Source organism: Sebastes umbrosus, chromosome 20, assembly GCF_015220745.1.
Source record: "Sebastes umbrosus isolate fSebUmb1 chromosome 20, fSebUmb1.pri, whole genome shotgun sequence".
Taxonomy (NCBI): domain Eukaryota; kingdom Metazoa; phylum Chordata; class Actinopteri; order Perciformes; family Sebastidae; genus Sebastes; species Sebastes umbrosus.
In genome coordinates, this window is record NC_051288.1 from 6,460,077 (window position 1) to 6,482,973 (window position 22,897).

Consider the following 22,897-nt stretch of genomic DNA (forward strand, 5'->3'; position numbering starts at 1 on the left):
AACGCAAATTTGTTTTAACGGCACTAATTTCTTTAACGCCTTAACGCAATCGATCTTTCGGAGGTTGTAGCGATCTCAGTTTTAAAGCTAGTGTGAAGATACATAAGGAATCCATTGGTGCCACCCATGTCATACTAGCTAATTGGGAAGGAGGCTAAATAACGCTCCAAACTTAGGCTAAATTTTGGCGAGGAAAAAGTGCCATGGCCATTTTTAAAGGGGTCCCTTGACCTCTGACCTCAAGATGTGTGAATGAAAATGGGTTCTATGGGTACCCACGAGTCTTCCCTTTACAGATGCCCACTTTATGATAATCACATGCTGTTTTGGGGTCATAGTCAAGTCGACACACTGACACACTGACAGCTGTTGGGCTGCAGTTTGCCATGCTATGATTTGAGTATATTTTTTATGCTAAATTCAGTACCTGTGAGGGTTTCTGGACAATATTTGTCATTTTTTTGTGTTGGTAATGATTTCCATTAATAAATATATACATACATTTGCATAAAGCAGCATATTTACCCACTCCCATGTTGATAAGAGTATTAAATACTTGCCAAATCTCCCTTTAAGGTACATTTTGAACAGACAAAAAACGTGTGATTCATTTGCAATTAACCGCAATCATTTATGGACAACCATGCGATTAATCGGGATTAAATATTTTAATCGATTGACAGCCCTAGTGTAAACTAAACCGACTTACTGCAAGTCGTGGACTCACTGAGGTGAGGCTCTGCAGTTGAGTAGTAAAGTTACGAAGCATAGAGAGTAAATGAGTCAAATTGAACAACTTAATGCTTCATCCAAAAACTCTTGTCACAGCGTAGGAAAGCACATTGCTGTCGCCAGATGAGTGATGACTCCGCTGGTCGTTTTCTGTAACCAGCGGAGCATTAAAGCATGGCGGAATTAGCTAGCTAGCTCCCTAATTAGCTAGGTAGCTAGCTAGCGGCAGCTGGCTGGTTAGCCTAGCTTGCTAATTCGGAGTAGGACACAAGCTACTGGCATGCTGTGACCACACTTTACGGCCCCACTGACGTGTGTTGTCACCTTAGCAACTAACAACAATCACCATTTTCTTTTGTACTAGTCAAATGAGTACGGCAAAAAAGTTCAATGTCCATTCTACTCCTATTCTATTTCTATGCAATGAACCCTGAAACCTGGTCGTGCATCTTAATGACCCTGCGTTAATAACGGTAGAGAAGATGAACTCGTTTAAGCAAATTAGCAACGCTAGCATGTAGCACGCACAGCCACAGCTTCATATAGACCGCCGTTTGGTGTGTAGAATTAGCATGCACACTCTCAAAGACACATCTACACAAGCCAACACACATATGCATGCACATACACGTACTATACTGTACATGCAGACACACACACATGCACGGCCAGAGAATAACAAACTGATTAGCTCCCTCTCACTGAGAATTAATTGGGTTTCTTCACGCTTAAAATTAACTCCCTCTTTTATAATGTCCTATTTAAGAGTTGTGGTGGCTAAGTAATAAGAGGTGATGAATGACGTCGAGTGTTTTAGGGCGGACTTCCTGTTCCCTGACTTGAATATGACATGGGCCTGTTGGACCAGGGGCATGAACTCAACTTAAAAGTGTGTGTTTGGGCGTCCTTGTCTGTTTTTGAAATAAGCGTGACGTCAGGGTGCTTTCAGGATCCAAACAGAAACATTAAGATGTCAGGTTTGGGGATTAATGTTTTGAGCCAGAGTCAGTTATGTTTTATGTTCTATGATTACCATCAGCTGTGTTTTATTGCTTTGCCACCCGATCTGATCCTGAGATTTCTAAGGTCTTGGTTGTTTAGAGACTTCAGTTTGATTAAATTTGACTCCCATGGTCTCAGTTAAGCAGCACTCAGATTTTTTACGTGTAGTTGTCAAGGTGAAATACTTCTCTTATTTTCCAGTATTTGTGACTCTTAATCGCCTCCAGTTTGGAGAAGCAGACAGGAGTTACCGCACGGAAGCAATCGATGTACTGCTGTGGACGGGGCCGGCAGCAAAACCTATTTTAGCCACCTAAAAATAAATCAATATTCGTTTAAATATACGTATATTTAGAATATTTTCACCACTTTACCTTGTTATGAGCCCAGGGAATTGAAGCCGTTGTATCCATCCATGCTCTCACCACCAGACTACATTAAAAAAAACTGTAATTTTACCTTGAAGAACATGGGAGTCGCTGGTCTACTGCTGCCACGATTGGTTAGTTTGTTTGTGCTATTGTGTGACTTCGGTAAATCCAAACTAAACAAAATCACACAATAACACAAACAAACAAACTGATCGAGGCAGCGGTAGACCAACAACTCCTGTTTTTCTGCGACGTAAAATTACTATTTTATTCAATGGAGTCTGGTTGCTTTGGCGAGAGAATAGATGGATACAACGGCTTCAGTTCCCTGTTGGAACCGGCAAAAATGTTAAAAAATATTCTAAATATAGCGTACATTTAGCTAAACTTGTAAAAAATTTTTAGTTTAGCCTTTCTTTTAGGCGGCTAAAATACGTTTTGCTGCCGGCCCCGTCCACAGCAGTACATTGCTTTGCTCCTGTGCGGTAACTCCTGTCTGCTTCTCCAAACTGGGGGCGTGCCGACCGTCATCTACTGTAGGTAATACACTGACTATGGATAAGAACTATCCCTTTAAGTAAAAAAAAATATGTGCAGTCTTTTAATTTTTTCAAAAAGTGTTAAATTAATTATCGCTGAAGTCAGCTCGTTCCAAAACTGCCAGACTCCTTGCAACTCATTTACTTGATACTTTGGATGGATTACTTCCTATAGAGCTCAGGTTGTGTCTGACAGTGGAGAGATTTAGCAGTCTGCCTCAGGACACACACATCATTATTCGCTTAATAACGTCTGAGCTGCAGTTAAACAGTGATATGGAGAAACAAAGACAGACGGACGGACACGTAAATCAAAGCAAAAAGTTTCTCTCGCTATAGCAGCTGTTGTGTTGATGAGAGGAATGATGAGAGAGCATTTATTACAGGAGACTCCGTTTACAAGTGTTATCATTAAATAGGAAACGGTGGTCGTTATTTGTGGTATGATTTTTTGTGAGAGCGGTTGTATATTATATTTGTTGCACAACATTGGGTGAAGTCTTTATAGCGTTACTCAGGTTGAACACACAGTTAAATGTAATTGTTTGTATTTAACGATCTCTCAGTCCTCTCATGTTTTCTGGTTTCTGTTTAGACAAATCTAACAGACTGATTTATGCAGTGAACGCTGTCTAAAACCTTTTATGTTTGATTAAATATAGAAATTAATATTTCAGCGACAAGTAATTGAATCAGTGTTGTCTGAAGAGACCATGCAAACAACATTACAGCAACTTCACAGAAGTTAGCGTGAAAGTTGTCATATTTTCAGGCAAAAACACAGCAGAGCTCGTGATTCAGAGTGTGATCTGTGCTGTTGTGGATCTCGCTGTGTGGCGATGAATACTGCTTCTTAAGATGAAGACTAGATCGGATTAGTATTTTGCTGTAAGGGCCCCCATCATATTGAATACCTTGCCTCAGGAGCGAGTCTAAGCTCTGTATCATCTTTTACTTTCTACACTCATGCATAGACTAATTTTTATGTAGCACATTTGATTTAAATCATACTTTTTTTGTCAGTTTTTTATTATTATTATTTGTTAGTTTTTGATTTGTGTATCAGTATTATATTATAATACATATCTTCCAGTCACACACATATACATTAATTTATATTAGGGCTGTCAAAGTAACGCGACTAATTTATAAAATGCATTAACATAATCGATCTTTCGGAGGTTATAGCGGGCTCAGTTTTAAAGCTAGAGTGAAGATATTGCTATCATATGAAAATAAAAAACCTAAAAAATGTATTGGTACCAACCATGTTATACTACCTTGTTGCGAAGGAGATTAAATAACGCTCCAAACTTACGCTACATTTTGGCGAGGAAAAACTGTCACGGCCATTTTCAAAGGGGTACCTTGACCTCTGACCTCAAGATGTGTGAATGTAAATGGGTTCTATGGGTACCCACGAGTCTCCCCTTTACAGACATGCCCACTTTATGATAATCACATGCAGTTTTGGGGCAAGTCATAGTCAAGTCAGCACACTGACACACTGACAGCTGTTGTTGTCTTTTGGGCTGCAGTTTAACATGTTATGATTTGAGCATATTATTTTATGCTGAATGCAGTACCTGTGAGGGTTTCTGGACAATATTTGCCATTGTTTTGTGTTAATTGAGTTCCAATAATAAATATATACATACATTTGCATTAAAAAAAAAATAAGAGTAAAAAAGTGTTAAATACTTGACAAATCTCCCTTTAAGGTACATTTTGAACAGATAGGTTGCGGGGAGGGGGGGGGGGGGGTGGGGGGGGGGGGGGGGGGGAACTGTTCCTGAGGTGGGGACAACAACATGTAGTGTAGCCTTGCTTTCTGTGTTTTAGAAATAGGGTTGCCATGGCAACTGAAGACTTGAAACTACTTCAATACCACTGCCAAAGACTGAATTCAGTGATTTTATAAAAATTTTTGGAAACATTCATTAAATGTGTTCTCCTGAAATTACACCACAACGTCACCTCTAGAGGGCATCCGTGTTTGGCTGGGTCACTCCGTAGACTGGAATAGTTGTGAAGGCTTGATAGACAGAGCTGCAGTCACATGTTTTCAAGTCTGTCTTACAACAACATTCGCATGCCAATATAAAACAATGTGGCTCCAATATAAAAGATCCACAGTCCTTGTACTGTGCAAAAAAAGGGTATCTTCCAAAGTGCGCAGCTTGAGGAGACACTGTCCAATGAGACACCAAGAGGGACTCACTTTCTTGACGAGAGTTGGATAAGCAGATCAATACCACTCTCATGTCTGTCTGTTAGATGTAAGTCTACAGGCAGCAGTCGTTTAGCATAAAGACTGGAAACAGGAGGAAACAACTAGCCTGGCTCTGTCCAAAGGTAACAAAATCCACCTACCAGCACCTCTAAAGCTCACTAATTAACACGTTATATTGTTTGTTAAATCTGGGGAGGGGAGTATGTGTGGGCCTATTCCTTTGCCAAGTCACTTCGGATCTTTTTATTTTATCATTCATGTAGGTGTGACTTTATGTATCCCTTTACAGATTGTTCAAAACTTTGAATGTGGCTTCCCCCTAAAAGTCAATGATTTGAGTCATCAGTTGAGAAGTTGAGTCAAATTTTGTCAATCAATCATTGCACTTTTTTTTTTTTTTTTGCTGTGTCATTGTACACAAAGAAATGCAAAAGCAACAGCATGGCAGGACAGCCTGCCTTAATAGTGGGAAATACACTTATACGCTTGTAAGAAAACCTGCTAAGCTAACAGGCTGCTGGCAGTAGCTTCATACTTACCAAACAGATATGAGAGTGGCATTAAAGGGGAACACCACCTAAATTAAGGATTCCAATATGTTATCTCCATCGCCTAGGAAAGTTCAATCAACATTTGTAAACATGAGCTCCTCTCTCTCTCTCAAAGCCAGAAACCAGAGAAGTAAGTCTCAAACTTGTGATGTCATAGGGTGTAAAGTCTGGAGCTGCTCCATTGACAATGAATGGGAGACTGATATATTATGAGCTTTATTCTATAGTCTCAGTTGTGAAACAGAAAAAGTTCCCAAATACTCAGAACATTCCCCTGGGTGCTCTCAGTGTCATCTAACATCTCTCCCTATTTATTGTCTATGGAGCAGCTCCAGACTTTATACCCTATGACATCACAAGTTTCACTCTAGTTTCTGTATTTGGGAGAGAGTTGTTCATGTTTACTAATATTTTTTGGTTCATCTTAGACTGTAGGAATAACATGTATGAATTTTGAAAATGGGCATATTTACCCTTTAAGATAGACTTAAAACATTGTGTACGTGTCCTTTAACCAGGTGAATAAACTCTAGTCAGGAGTAAAATAGTCATGTCTCCATTGCAAAAAAAGGTTTCCAACCTCAAGGTTAAATAAGAAAAAATTATGAGGATTCTTGTTGCAGAGTTGTATAAGTAGTTTAGTAAGATTTTTTTTTGTTACACACGCTGTGTTAAATTCCTGCTGCTTTAAATGTAACCTCTGTTTGAAAGAAACTGTTATTCTTGTTCTGATGCGTGACATTTTTTCAATGTCATGATATGAACTTTTGGATGTAAAATAGTATCGAAACAGAAATCTGCTTTGACGCAAAACTATTTTGTGAAGCATTCAAGTGTCTGATGAATTAAGTTTATTATGATCGTCACCACTGTTGTTGTTGTTACATAAGGAGCTTCCTCCTCCACCTCCTCCTCTTCCTCCTCCTGCTCCTCCTCCGCCTCCTCCTCCTCCTCCTTCACGGCAGTGTGTGGGCTCTTTAACGGGATGAGAATAAGTTAATGTATGAAGGTCGACGTCGGAGCAGCAGCAGCGGCGGCGCAGCGTCTCGGCTCACCTGTCAGCCGGAGACGGCGCTCTGCCGAAGCGGCCGTGACAGCAGGTGTCCTCCATACAGCACAGTGTGTGTCACAGCTGTCAGTCTCCTGACAAAGACCCGTCCACACTGTCCGGCCTGGTTAGGCAGACGGGCCGGACACACACACACACACACACACACACACACACACACACACATATATATATATACTCACACAGAATAGCTTGGCCATATTTCCATGTGCACACAGATGTGAATAACACCACGTCAAGGTTAGTTAGAGCTGACGACAATTGATTAGCAGGCTGGCAGGAGTCTGTTTAGGATACGAACTGGTTTCACCCCACTCACTCTCTCTCTCTCTCCGTCTGTTAATCTCTCTATGTCTCTCACCCCTCTCTCTCCCGCCATCCCTGTCAGGGGTTTGACTGTTTCCCAGAAACGGTCCTGCTGTCAACATTCATTACGTCATCGCATTCATCACCTGGAGTGCTTCTGCCTTTTGTGTTGGAAACTGAGAATTTTGTTTTTGAATGCTCTCACGCTATACATAATGTGTTTACGTGATTTTTCTATTGTCCATTTGTTACATAATTGGTATTTTATATAATGACGAATGCATGATTAATTTAAGCGCCCTTTTTTTAATGTGTTTTTTTTTCTCCTCTGTGTGTGTGTGTGTGTGTGCGCTGCAGGTGGCCGAGATGCACGGCGAGTTGATAGAGTTTAATGAGCGCCTGTACCGTTCCCTCATGGCCAAAGACCACCTCATTGTCCAGATGAGACAGGAACTCATTGACCTGAGAGGCCCGGTGAGTGACTGGACACACACACACAAACACACTGACGTCCCCTCTCATCTGATTTCCCTGTACTCTTTTTTCCCCCCTCCTGCCATTTTCTCCCCTCTCCTCCCAGTGATTTTGTTTGATTTTCATCTCCACTTCCTCGTGTTTGTTTTTTTTGCAGGCGGTCTCTCTGCTCATTTTTCCTCTATACGGTCAATGGCTGCCAGTGCCAATAACGGTTAACTGCATTTCCCCTTGAAGTTGTCATCTGCGAGTCTCCTTTTTTTGCCGTGGTGCTTCTGCACCGCCATTCTGCGAGAGAATCTGTCAATCAAACATTGAGTTTGACTTTCTGTAGGTGGTTGTTCTTTCGGTGCCACGTCGCTGCTGACGTAGTTCAAAATTACTCACTTTCAAAGTGGTCCTCTACAATGACAACAAAACACACACACACAGAGTGCCAACATCTGGTCATGCTCAGGAGAGCTCGATGCAGTTTGGACACACAAAGTGTGGACGGCGGCAGTGGTGGGGAGCCCCAGGCTGAACACAGGATCTCTTATCCCCCAGCTTCAGCCCTGCTCTGCTGGACCACTTACTCTCTCTGTATGTGTGTGTGTGTGTTCATTTCTGGCTCCTGATTGCTGCAGATGACCAAACCCCGGTCACTTTCTCTCTACACCTCACTCCTCTATTTCTATCGCAGTATGTGTGTGTGTGTGTGTGTGTGTGTGTGTTTCTGTTTGTGTGCGACACCCTTGGAGGATTTGATCAAAGCCTGGAGGCTGGAGACCCCGCTGAAGGGGGGGGGGCTGTGGTGACAGTGTTTTAGCCCAGGTTTATATAGTCTCTCAGGGAGAGCTGAGAAGCTGACAGGGCCAGCTCTGGATGAGAGCGAGGGGGAAGACAAACACACACACACATACACACACACACTCATCCAGAAGGCCAGAAACATCTGGGCCCGGTCATGTGGTCCCTCGAGGGAGCTGGAAGGAGTGAAACAAATCACAGGCTCGATGAACTCACACACACACAGACACACAGACATGACACATTTGCATAAAGGGTGTCAGATAAGGTAACCAGTGCTAACTGAGGATACTCATCAACAGTAATAGCATCACACACACATATGTGCGTGAAGAGGCATTCCAGATGTGTGCTTCAGATGTGTGTAAACAGTGTATTGCATATTGAAATGGTTCCCACAGCCCTGTCAGGTACCTCTTCATTAACACCACCAGTCATGTTCCAAATGTGTTCATTTCAATTGACTTTAGAGTGGCGGTTGGATGTTACAATATTCAACAGTTCAATTGTAACAATTGTAACACTCCCCCACCTCCCTGCTACTGCTACTTCAGCACCACGGACAGCGCTACGGATTTACCAACACACACAGCACAGTTAGGCTTCTGATATTTCAGAGCCGTGGTCGCGGTCGTAGATTCTAATTTGCACAAACCTCAGTCAGATAAAGGATGAATGAGTCAGGCAGAGTAGACTAACATATTCAACTAAACAACCCCACTGCCCCTGAACTCTCTCTGCTTCTAGGGGATGGAGATGTTTATTCATTACTCTTAGCTATTTCAACCATTTATTCATTACTTTTTGCTAACTATTTAAACTGTTAACTCATTACTTTTAGCTAACTATTTCAGTTGTTTATTTATTATCTTAGCTTATTATTTAATCTGTTTATCCCTTACCTTTAGATAACTATTTATATTGTTAATTCATCACTTTTAGCGCACTATTTCAACTGTTAATCAGTGACTTTTAGTTAACTATTTACACCCATTATTACTTTAGCATTAATCACAGAACATTGTGTTCAGGTGTTACTGACTCAGTCAGATGGAGGTGTGTACTGTATTGTACAGTCGGCCTATTGTTGCTTGTAGCTTACTGGTTATTGTGACAATATATTCAATAAGTTAGCATCACACCAATTTGTTATCGTATTTGGCTTTTTATTTTCCTCCACAGCACAAATACACTGTATATAGGTGCTAAGGAGGAAAATTAAAAGCCAAATAGGATAACAAACTGCGATGGTGTGATGCTGAACTTATTTTGTATTTTATATTTTTTTCAAATCAGTTGAGCTACAATCTTTTTCTTGTGCCTCCTGGCAACTGCAGAAGTACCCTCTGGGGTACAAGTACCTCTGTTTGGGAATCACTGGCATATTTGACACCGTGTGTAGTTTTGCGTTTATGCTATATGATGATGTCTTTTTCTTACTTGTTATCAATTTCCCCTCTCTTTCTTTTCCAGGTTCCAGGTGATTTAAGCCAGACGTCAGATGACCCCAGCCTGTCAGATTTTGAGACGTAAGATTATTTCTCTTTTATTTTCTCCTCCATTAGTCTCTCCCCCTCACCTCTGTCTTTCTCTCTCTCTCCTTCTCAAACCTTCCTCCTTTTAATATTAATTCACTCTAACCTCTGGAGTTTCTCTTGTTTTGTATCTAATTGCATCTAGTTATTCTTTCTCAGGTTCACCAGTGAACAGAGCTCGAACACTGTTTGATTTTCAGACATTCGTTCCACCCTCAGATCGTGACCAAATTAGATTTTCGAGGAGTTTTACCAGAGTGAGCTGTAATTTGCCGTAGCTGTCCAAGCGTAGCGCTGACACACTGTTGATGTTGCTGTGATAATGATAATGATGATGATGATGATAATGACGACGGCAGTGAGGACGGTTTGTTGTTTGTGTCACACAGGGCTCATCGCGCTCTCATCAACGTGTGGATCCCCTCGGTGTTCCTGCAGGGCAGAGCTGCCAACGCCTACCACGTCTACCAGGTACACTCAGCCACTTTAGTATCTGTGTTCTCTGCTTTAGCAGGCACAACTAGCAAGTACAGTCATCGCATAAGGACATATTGCTTCACACACCATATGGCCATACTCGCTGTTGGTATATGTGGGAAATGTTACTGAGAGGACATAGAAGCTGGTGAAAACAAAGACGGAGCACTAGAGAGAGATTTTTGTGATCAATTTGTTTGAGTTAAACCAAACAATAGAGGGATGGAGTTACAAGTTCATTAAGCCAAAGAGCAAGGGAATAAAAGAACAAGCTCTGAAATAATTAAGCCTTAGAGTTTGCATTAATACCTCAACTTGGGGTCTTTTTACCCAACTCAACTGCTCAAGAGGTCAAACAGAACACTCTCCTGGACAGGGACCGGGACGCAATATTTTTCCCGACTATGGCCTACCTGTTTGGCTTACCCTGATATTCTTACCCTAAACCTAACAAATCTAACTACTCATGCTCAAACCTAACTTACCCAACCAACGCAGGCAACGAGCACTAGCCAATCAGAGGCAGAGTAGGGCGGGTCATGCCTTCTCCATAGCAGGATTCGTAATTTAGTTACCAGGACAAACCTGTTTTTAGCCATGCTAGTAGTGTGGCAGAGATGTTGCCATATGTAGTCGTAATCAATGTGACGTCACCCATTGGTTTGTGGACTGCCGTTTTGAAGCCTCGAGTTTGGCATTTTGGCTGCCACCATCTTGTTTTTTTGCAACCAGAAGTGACACGAGAGGGCGGAGCTAAGTACAACCGTTTTACAGTACAACATTTTTAGGCAACCAAAATTTTACAATGAACTTTCATGAACTGAAAGCACGCTGTGAAAGGGTTAAAGTTCTAAGACAAAAACACGGACAACTCCTAGACTGGACAACGCCGTTGTGATATTTGTGAATATCCCAAAAACCTGTTGATATCCAATTCTTTCATAATGTTTAACAGTAGGTGTGTTTCTCCTTCCGACCAGAAACTGTCGGCTAGTTTGTTTACGTACAACGCACAGAGCTGGCCGTAAGCAGGCAAGAAGCCGTGGGGCAGTGTGTCACAAACATTGATCGTTTTATAAGAAGTGGATGGAGTCACCTTGATGTCATTCATTGATTTGTGGACTTCTGTTTTGAGGCCTCGAGTTTGGCATTTTGGCCGTCGCCATCTTGGTTTTTGGCTGTTGCCATCTTGGTTTTTGGCAACCAGAAGTGACACCAGAGGGTGGAGCTAAGAACAACCGAACGCTGAATAAGACATTTTTAGGCGACAAAATGTAACAATTAACTTTCATGATTTGAAAACACACTGTGAAAGGGTTAAAGTTCTTACACGAAAACACAAACAACTCCCAGACCGGAACACGCCGTGGTAGAGACCTGTCAACCGCTAGGTTGCCACGCCCTAAAGCATCCCCTGCTTCATGGTCTATTTGACTCTAAATGGCACCATCATTTACTAAATGAACATCATGCTGTATTGAAGAAGACTTGAAACTAGTGATTGAGACCATAAACTCATGTTTACAATGTTTACTGAGGTAATAAATCAAGTGAGAAGTAGGCTCATTTTCTCATAGACTTCTATACAATCAGACTTCTTTTTGTAACCAGAGGAGTCGCCCCCTGCTGGCTATTAGAAAGAATGCAAGTTTAAGGCACTTCAGCATTGGCTTCACTTTTTAGACTGACTGGTTGGTACATCATTTTGGTCCAGCCAGACTGAAATATCAACAACAGCTATTTGAGGAAATGTGGTGCAGATATCCATGGTGTCCAGAAGATAAACGCTAATGAGGTCAAAGTTTTCAATATCCAGTGAAATAGCTCGACATTTACTAAATTGTTTGTCATAACAATGGTTTTCGCAATCCCCTGATTTTTCCTCTAGTGCCACCATAAGTTTGACATATGTGGTTTTATGGAGTAAATTCTCTCATAAACTTTTGGATTGATTAGCTGTAGACTACTAATCTTGTTTTCTGGCTCAAATGTATGCATGTGTCATGTGAACAAAGTGAACAGAAGACTGGTAAGCTTAGAAACAGGTTGTGTAGAACTTTATGCCAATGTTCAAGTGCCAAGAAAAGAAAAGGATTTAAAAAAGAAAAGTTTTTCACTGATCTTTTCCATCACAGAAGAAGAAGTTTAAAGCGAAGAGTCCCATTTTTGTGTTGTCAACCCTCCAACAGTAGCTGCCTCGTCATCGATCGGTACCTCGACAAAACTTTTCCAGCCCCAGAAATAGTGACTGCACTTCCCCGCTACAGTCTGTGCCACTTCTAACTTTGTAATCAGGTCTGTTTTATTTACGCCAGTGATAATAGCGCGGCTCCACTTGTGCCAGGCACTTATCTAAATAAGGTGTGTGGGGAACTGAACTCGAGGGCGGCTTAACAAACCGAATTGCTGCTTCTTCTTCTTGTATCTGTCAAGTTATCGAGCAAAGTAGACGACGGCGGCCCATTCCCTCGGTGACTGTTTTACTGTGTCTGTCACATTAACAAGGTGTTACACCTCAGCTCCCTCACCGCAGCTGTCCACCGGTCCCTCCCCACCCCCCCGTGAGACAGAAACACACGCACACACACACACACACACACACACACACACACAGACATTCGGTCCCATGGTTGGGCTTTGTGAGACAGACAGAAACACACTGACACACATGGATACAGTGGTGCAAACACAAATATAATGCTCACTGGGTGGAATACACACACACACACAGATACACATGCAGAAACACATGGAAGCGCACATACAGTAAACACACTTCATCATGCTTTACAGAACCACTTGACAGAATAACACATACACACACACTGCGCTGTTATCTGCCCCGTAGTCAGGAGGTACAGCTGTAACGTTAGTCAGGGGAAACCATATGGGACGCTAAGAGACAGGTGACACATCCTCTGCTCTAACTGATAGTCAGGACTGGCTGGCTCCCGATACTCAGCCCGGCTCACCTTATACATAATAGATGTAAATTCACAACTCGGGGCTCGAGCCGAGAGCTGCCTGACATCTTTTTGCGTTAAATTATATCCGTCCTTCAGACAGGACAGAAGCACGACAATGACAAATGAGATGCGTTGTTTAATCCCTCTCGTCCCTGTTACTTCCATCTGCAGACCCGTTTAAGTGTTCAGTGTCCTCAGCTTAAAATGTTCTGGCATCGGCGTTGGTAAAATTGCTAATTCGGAAGGCAGATCACTTTCAAATTGCAGCATAGTGATGGGAAAGTGACTTGTTACATGCAATTTGGGAGCGTATTCATGCAGCAGGACTTACAGGTGGGTGCATCATAATGGTGCACAGTTTTGGAGGATTCATTACAGACTGATGTATTACCACGTTATCACCATTACATTTGAGTAATAGAGCCAAGCATCTGATTTTTCTGAAAGGTATATAACCTCTGATCTTCAGTCATTTTGATCATTTCCAGAATCCTCAAAGACTCTTCTAACCATCTGGATGTAAAAATGCTGTAGCTGCTGTTTGATAAATATGATTTTTGACGTGCTTCTCAAGTTCCTCTTTTTCCTGATCCAAATAAAGCTGGAAGCCAGAAATTGCATGTCTTCTAGCTCACTTTGCACAAAGTGAACCAAACTGAAAAAACTGTATTATTAGTTACTATATATTGATATATATATTGATGTTTAAAGTTTCATTCCAATATACATATATATACAAAATAACATTAATATTTTGTTTTACAAAAAGAGCATAGACATATGTCATTTCTGGCTACCTGGATTAGGAATACCAAATTAGGAATGCCAAAATCTAAAATAAACGATTCAATAAATAAATAAATATGCCATTTAACATACCAAAAATAATATTAAAAATAAATGTAGGCATTAATTAATTGATATAATGTGAGATAAATCAATATTTCTTTTAATTTGCTTCTATATTTACCTTTGTATTAATTCTTGTTTACTTTTCCCTTCTATTTATTCATTTGTTTTTATTCACTTTTATATATATTTATTTATTTTTGCATGTCTTTTAATTTCTTTTTAAATTCATCTGGTCAATAATAAATGTGTGTATTTATTTATTTCTGCATGATTTTGCCTTTGCACACCCCATTTATTTCCCCAAACTATTTCTGTATTCGTTTCTTTATACATTTCTTCCTGTGTTTCTGCTTCAATATAAACATGAGGGGGCAGTCATTCAATGTGTGTCATGGGGTCAACTTTTTGACTACTGGTTGATCGATATCAGCGTGCATAGATCAACTATAGAGTGCTACAGGAATGAGTCCTAAAACCTGGAAATGAGTTAGCATTTTAGCACTTCCGGATCCGTTTTTTGAATGGGTTTTTAGTTAGATGCCTGAAATAGGGTCTGTGGTTAACACAAGCTTAGGAGATTTTAATGTTTTGTTCTACGATATAAAATACGTCAGTAAATATCCCACTTGTGAATTTTTAAGCTTTTATGTGTCTCAAAAAAAGGCGGTTTCTAACAAGTGGCTAAATGAGACTACTAAACGTCATCACGACAAATCCGTCTTTACAGCCCTGTTGTGTATACTCGCGCTCATGCTACCTAGTTCGTTTATACACTGTTAGCTTTTTACTTCTGGCGATTGCATTGACACTTCAAAAATCATTAAAGTGGTGTTTATTTGTGAAAATTATCTTGCTGGACAAAATTTTTAAGTATCATAAACGTTTGTTTGCCACAGAGTTTATTTTCTGCAATAATCCAAAATCTAATGGAAAAATCCCATTGGCCTTTTGTCGAGGGAACCAGTGCGATTCTAACTTCCGAGTTGGCCTACAAACATACGTCATCCTCTGTGTTATTAGCTAGCTAGCTAGCTAGCATATAGTCGCTCCATCCAGAGGGTTTAAACAAGATTCTGGAAATACCTTGAGAACAGCAGTGAGTGTTGTTAGATTACAGTAAATCTGATGCTTCAGCTCTGTGACTCAAGAGTACAGTAAAGGTAATACATGAAGGAAACACACTGGGGCTCATTTCCAACATGACGGTACACATTTCAAACAACCAATATAAGAAACCAATGTGTGCCTTGAAGGTTGTTAGATAATGTTTGACCCGAGGAAATCCCACACTTTTCCAATGAATTAAATATGATAACAGTTTGGTTAGAAGTATGTGGAACACTTTGAGATATCTGCCATGCTTTGGGGCAATAATCAGTGTCCACCTGCAGTTTCCCCATTCTTGGATTGACTCCAACATCAAACCTGAACATTTTCCATGTGTTGCGCCGATTTAGCCTAATTTCTCCCTCTCGATAGCCGTCTGTGAGACTGCTGTCCAGCCCTGGAGCCGGTAGAAAGCGCAGCCCATCTGGTGTATTGGATACTTCCCTTCCCAGAGCTATATTCGTCTAATGGCTCCCTATAGATACAGCTTTTGTTCTTAGACAGGCTAATGGATGGCCAAGGTTACCGGAGTCATTGTTGTTAAGGTGAGGTTGTTGTGGTGATTGAACACCGAGCCAACAGTCTTAAAGACCAGAGAGTATCAGGAGGAGAAGGCAGGGGTCTCTTTAAAATACCCTCAAGCGGGTGCGTAGACTTTCTTTTCTCAGTGTTTTTTCTCATTCTCACACCCACACACACACACGCGCACACACACATATGCTTCCAAAATTGAACCAATGATGAGAGCAATGAGCCATAGCCGAAGCTAGAGAGGGTTTTGGGAGGCTCGGAGGGTGAATGGGATTTCAGAAGACGGAGCCTAAGTTAGGTCACAGCAACCTTGTGGTTGAAAATAAGCCCTCTAACAGCTCCGTGCTGCTGCTAAACTCACCCAGAGTGCAAGAAAGGCTGATCTAACACCACCTCTCACATCTCGTGTCCCTTAATGTTCTTCTGTTCACTTCTTTTTTCAGCCTCACTTTTCCGTCTCCCTCCCTCCGCCAGATTGCAACGGCATTATGGCGCCGCTAAAACTGCTTGTACTCCCATTTTCTCTCTTTGCATTTCTTCAGAGCCACTTTTCCTCTCCAAGCTCTCTCCGAAATGACTTCCATCTAAAGCTCAGTAAGGCCTGTGGGATGGATGGCGAGAGACAGACAGAGACGGAGAGCGAGAGACTGATGGATTTGCTCCATTATCAGTCGGGCTTTGCTCTTTGTGGCACGCCGTGCCTCCGGGCCCTTCATCCCCTCCGTCGCTCCATCCCTCCTGGCGTATCTTTCTCCCTTTCTGAACTCGTAATGAGAGAATTATACCGGCCGCGGCAAATCAGTGTCTCCCTCCCACACAATAGCAACAATAGAGGCTATCATGAGAGGAGGGAAGGAAGCGTCCTTTGCTCGCCGTCGACGAACACAAGGACTCATTTGGTGTGTGCAGGAGGGTCTGTGTTTTCATTACCTGTGTATTTTAGGCTGGCATTGTGCTGTGGGAAGAGCATCAGTCAGAAGCTGACGAAGATATAGAGGAGGGAGGGGTTAGCTAAATCTCAAATACAAAAAGACGAGGACTTTGAAAGGGAAGAACTAAAAGAGAAGTATCTAGATCTAGGGTTGGCAATGTCAGTCCGTTGGTCCTTCACCTTGGTCCAGACTGAAATATTTCAGCAACTGTTGCACATATTGCCATGAAATTTGGTACCGACCTCCATGTTCCCCTCTGGATGAATCCTAAGTACTTTGGAGATCCTATGACCTTTTATCTGGCGCCACCAGCAGGTCAACATTTACACACTTCCAATGAAATATCTCAACATGTACTTCGATTTTCCTCTAGCACCACCATGAGGTTGACATTTTTGTAGTTTTTAGTGAAATGTCTGGACAGCTGTTGGATGGATTGCCATGAATTTTGGTACAGCCGGCATTCATGTCTCCCTCAGGATGAATTGTTCAAACTTTGGTGATCCCTCAATTCTCATTTAGTGCTATCATCAGGTCCAGATTTAAATGTATCCAATACTTTGCTTCATGACAACGTACTATCAAAATGAATGACATTGCCATCCGCCTCAGCTGTACTCTATGTTAGCGCTAATAGAGTGCTGCGGGGATGATATATTTTTGTAGGTGGACCAGGAAGTTAGCATCGAACCGGTTCCCTTGACAAAAACCCAATGGGATTTTTCCATTGGGTTTTGGGTTTATTGCAGAAAATAAGCTCTGCGGTGTGGCAAACACACGTTTATGATACTTACACGTTTTGTTCAGCAAGATAATCTCCACTAATGAACACCACGGACTAGTGTTTGACGTGATGACGTTTAGTAGTCTCATTTAGCCACTTGTTAGCAACCGCCTTTTTTAAGACATGTAAAAGCTTCAAAATTCACTATGGCGTATTTACTAATGTATTTTATGTCATAGAACAAAAAATTGAAATCTCTTAAACTTGTGTTAACCACAGGCCATATTTCAGGCTTCTAACTAAAAACCCATTCAAAACACCCATTGACTTCCAGACGAGGGAGCCGAAAGTGCTAAAATGCTCATTGCCAGGTTTTAGGACTCATTCCTGCACCACTCTATTAGCACTAAGACGGTGAACAGTAACATTATACCTGCTGAACATCAGCATGTTAGAATTGTCATTGTAAACATGTTAGCATACTAACATTAGTATTTAGCATATAAAACACTGCAGTACAGTACAGCCTTACAGAGCCACTAATGCGGCTGCTACCTACTGTACCACGCTACCTAAAGTGTGGTATCTACATTTTTCATTTAAAGAGTTGATACGCCTTATGCTTCAGTTTATTAAGGGCAACACAAGCCCTTTACACACGTGTCATTGTTTCAATACATCAATACATAATCAGACCGGCAATACGTCATCCAGAGTAGGCTCTTTTGATCCCGCCCACTTTTGGGGGAAAACAACCCTATGTCCCTCGTAGACAGTAACAGCGTAACCAGAAGAAATTGAACACAAGAAGAAGTGTCTCCAAACTTCTACTTTAAACCAACCGGCTTAAAGGGGCTCTATGTAAGAATCAGAAATTGCTTATGAACAGTGACACCTGTAGCGTTAAGTCGACGACAGTCAGCGTTCTGTTGCTCGCACTACGTGGACGCGAGCGAGCATTGGTCAAAACAGTGAGGCGTCACACGAGACTGAACGTGATTGACAGCTAAAACCACAATATCACTATACTTCACATGTCTGGCAGTAATGTTAGCTTACCTGTCCAATAGGAATTTTGCCAGCTCGGGGTCCGTTTTCCCAAAACCAAACAAAGGTCCCTCCATGAATCGAAGGCCCGGCCGGTATTGATCCTATTGCCCCCCCCCCCCCCCCCCCCCCCCCCCCGACGTCGGTCACATAACTGTTTTGCAAGACGAGCTTCACTAGATATGACTTTGCTTTTTTTGTGCTTCCGGGGAGTTTGTGTGTGTATTGAGACAATTATATGGCATTCACTCCTCAGATTTTGGCAAGTCCTGACTACCAGGTTGTTGTTGTTTTTTTTACCTTGAGTTCATCACATCTCAGTGTGACAATGGCGCCGGTGAAACTTTAAGTTCTGGGGTAGTTTCTGTTCAGCTCATGTTCATAAACAGCACAACATAACAGACTTTAACTCTGAATCACGCTATTTGGCTCAAGGTGTTTTACATTTTTCTTGTCAGACACTCGAGGGGTAGCCCTGCTGAGAGACTCACCGCTGTGCAGCTGTCTGATGGGAGCTTTCAGGTCGTTGATTACTAGGTGTCATACCTGTGGCGTCGCCGCGGGACGGATATACACTTTGGACGGCAGCTGACGCCGTCGAGCTATGATAAAGAGACAAACACACTTGTAGACTTCTCTGTAGTTGGCTGCATGTTGCGTGAACTCCTGATGAACGCAGTCTTCTCTGCTGAATTAGGGCATCGCTAGATAAAACATTTCACTTGGGAGACACTTTTTCTTCTTAATGACTCACCTGGCAATGGAGCTAAATGTTATTTAAGAGTTCTCGTCCAACAAACTCATCGTGTTTACTGCCCCTTATCATCATCCATCTCTTCCCCTCCTACTTTCCTTCCTTTTACTGTCCTTTTTTTTGATCAATTATTCTTTCCCTTTTTCACCCCATCTTTTGTCTTTCCGTTCTCTTTCCCTGCTCTTTTGTCAATCTTCACCCAATCATTTTCCAATCTTTAGACAGTTTGGGAGGCTGGTGTTGCTCCCGATGATGAGCTCCAAGTCAAAGGGGGCAGTTTGACAATAATGAATCACACGTTTGTCTTTACACCACTTTCCCAGACGAGACAAAGACGAAACACTTCTCAGATGTATTTTACCCACTGAGGAGAAAACAAGAACCTATTTTGTTCAAATCTGCACCAAAGCACAAATGCAATGCAGTGTGAACGAAGAGTACGTAGAAAACAGCAGAATGCTGAGAACTAGCACCTCTGATCCACAACTCGCCAGCTGTTTTACATATACATTCGATAGATTATGTGTGCATATATTCCAAATGAGCGATTCTCTTTGATCAGCAAAAAGCTGAGCCTATAATTTCCACACAAAGTCAGGAGCTCGCTGCAAACTTCTCGCTGTTTTAATTATGCTAATGAGACTGGATATGTCTATTATAACTATTTTTATTTTCCGTTCTCTCAATGTGCACACGTGTCTTCTATTTTTTTAAAAATACCTCTGTATTATTTTTTTATGCACGCGCTTGTCTTCATACACAGTACAGTACCTTTAACCGTGGCTGCTTGCATATTCTAAGAGAAAGAGAATGATAGAGGCTCCCAATTAATAGCAGTTACATAAAGCATCTTTCGCTTCCCGGTGCCTCCCAAAGCCTTTAATATGCACCATATGAAACCACATAAATCAGCCACTCAATGAATAATTGAGACGTCCTCGTTGACACGCTTTCAGATGTGTGCACCGCTGCCTGCAACGGACCGCCATCCCCCCAGAGAAATGCAATGTGGGAAATGCATTAGCACCTTTAATTTCTATATTAGCCTTCGGGTACGGCCGGGTTAACCTGGGAGACTTGTGGCTGCCGAGGCGGCAAGCTTTACTTCCAGACCTGCTCGGTGTGAGTCGCTCTGATTAGCCAGAGGCCCAGACCGCATGGTGATGGGTTACTTTAGCTATGCTGATGAGATAATACATCCATATGTATTAATGCAAACTATGTGTGCGGTTAGCTTTGAGTGTGCCAGTGTTGCATTCAAAGACAGATAGATGTTCTGTTTTTTTTAACGCTGATGATCTGCATTTTTTTATTTCACGTGTGTGTTGTCACGCACGTACTGGGAGTGTGTGCGGACGCGCACACGAGCGATTATGGTTATGATAATGGCTGGTTGGTGACAGAGGGAGATAACTATTATGTTGATGGTGGTAATGATGAATGTTTTACAATGATGATGATGATAATTACAATCGTTGTCTTGGTCTTACATCCATCAGTCATAGATTAAACACCCTCGGGAAGACACAGAGGCTGCTTTTACTGCTGCACACTGCAGCGCGGGTACCACATCAACTCCAGCATCAGCGTATTTTACATTACATTTCCATTTCAGGGCACTTGAGTCGATGCTCTTATCCAGAGCGATTCACGGTGGGGTGGTTGTGGTTCAGTGTCTTGTTCAATGGCACTTCAACAAGATGCGTAGCTGTTTATGGACATGTGTTGGCAATGGCAGGGCTCAAAACGGTGACCTTTTGGTTAGAGGGGGGAGGACGCAATAAGAGCCTGTACAGTATAATGCTATAATATATCTGCAATAAACACTAGCTTTTTAAAGGAGCAGTGTGTAGTATTTAAGGGGATCTATTGGCAGAAATGGAATATAATATTAATAAGTAGGTTTTCTTTGGTGTATAATCACCTGAAACTAAGAATCGTTGTGTTTTTGTTACCTTAGAATGAGACGGGTTTTTTTTCTACATACAGAGCGGGTCCTCTCCACAGAGCCGTCCGCCATGTTCCTACAGTAGTCCAGAACGGACAAACCAAACACTGGCTCTAGAGAGGGCCTTTTGCGATTTTGCATTTTTTGCGTCAGCCACCGTAGTTCTCCTACACGCTTGTCACATGGGAGAAGTTTCAGTTGGTTGCAATCGGCAACCTCACCGTTAGATGCCGCCAGATCCTACACACTGCACCTTTAATAGAGCCTAAATGATACTTTTTTTCTCAATTTTTCCGGCCCATGCCGACTACAATGTCCTCTTTTGAGGCATTGACTGGATCTTTTTCTTGTTTTTAACAACTTATCATAACAACATACACAATAACCATGTTTTTAACAAGAAACGTTTCTTTCAATGAGATGAATTGATTTTGTAAAATAATGAGAAAGTTTCATGATATAACAAGCTAGATTGATATGTTATTATAACACGGGACATTCCTCGTAAAAAAATTGGTATATTTAGTAATAAAGAGAACAAACTTTCTTTCTTATTACATATTGTTAAAAATGAGAAATTCAAATGTCAATTTCTATTGTTTTAAATAAAAAATAGTTAAAATTAAAGGTGCTATTGATAACATTCAGCCACTAGATGTCACGTTCACCCTCCCCCTGTTCCATTGCATTCACTTCACAACAAGTCATTGCCAATCTGTTGAAAAACCTGCACATTTTATGGTAGAGTGGAGTGAGACTCAGACAGATAGTCATGTCAAGTGATGAACCTTCGTGATAGAGTAATGAAGTCATTCTACAACATTAGCTATAGATTCAGGTAACTTTGTGTGGTGGTGTTGTTTCAAGATTCGTGTAGCCTCACCTGTTCTTTGGTAATCTTAGGATATGTCTATCTAGTTGTAGGCCACCCACTGATGTGCATCTTTGCTAAACATTGTTTGAGGGTAGTATGTGCCAACGTCAGGTGTCACTTGTTGCCACGGTACACATTCACGTATTCTGCAGCCCGATGGAGCACTTTATTGGTACCAGAGTGAAGCCGAGCGTCTACCGTCAAACTCAGACATTTATCCGTTTTTTTCCCACACTAACTGGCAACTTGATCGCTGACGACATGATACCACGTGATACCAACGTTGTTATACTATTGACTCACAAGCCTTGTTAGAAGTGGGAACAAGACGTCAGATATCTTCCACAAAGATAAACAAAACATTCATTTCGGACCCGTCAAATTCTTTTAAATGATGAATTCACAATCATAATATATTTTTTTTTTAAGGAAAAGCAATACTTTTATTCAGCATCTTTCTAAAAGTTCTGTGTACGTATTCTTTTTAAAAAAATATATATTCATCTACATAAAAATGTTACCAATAAGACCTTTAAATTAAAATAGAAATGCCATCTGCTAATATATAGTACACATTGACACCAATATATCTGTGATTAGCTTATTCTATACTGTTGTGTTGGACTGCCTTGCATGGAGACTAAATATTACATTCATACAGGTGTTGATTTCATTGTGTACACTCACTACACTGCTTTGGTGTGAATCTCTAAACAGCCCATAATTTGGAGTAATGGTGTCGATCTTCAGGGGATTTTTATTTATGCCTCACCATGCCTCAAACCTGAGTTGAGGTGTCACTATTCTGATGCTCATCTGTATTTTAACCCTGCTTAACAAACACAAACTGAGCTGCATGGTTTTCTTGAAGGTGTCTCTGAGTTTGAAGTCCTGCTGTGTCACTTCATCAGCGCACTTCCCTCCAATAAAAACTTCAAAGGCGTGTTGTTAGTGGGGGGAAATGGGATGTGATGGGGTGAGGAGGGGGGGACTCGGCTCGGCCCTCTGGGGGCGGCAAAATCGGGATTCGGCTGGTGACGGCGTTGTCCCTTTGAGGGAGTGTGATGATCTCTGCTGTAGCCTC

General features: G+C 41.6%; 1 protein-coding gene across 2 annotated transcripts in view; it reads left to right on the plus strand.

Annotated features, from left to right (window-relative positions):
* Nucleotides 1-22,897, plus strand: part of snx29 (sorting nexin 29) — a 173,038-nt gene that overhangs the window by 101,925 nt on the left and 48,216 nt on the right. For both annotated transcript variants that reach the window (XM_037754606.1, XM_037754605.1), the window contains exons 16-18: nt 7,161-7,277; nt 9,540-9,595; nt 9,991-10,072. In XM_037754606.1, the coding sequence (XP_037610534.1) occupies nt 7,161-7,277; nt 9,540-9,595; nt 9,991-10,072 (255 nt within the window). The remainder of the gene's footprint in view (nt 1-7,160; nt 7,278-9,539; nt 9,596-9,990; nt 10,073-22,897) is intronic.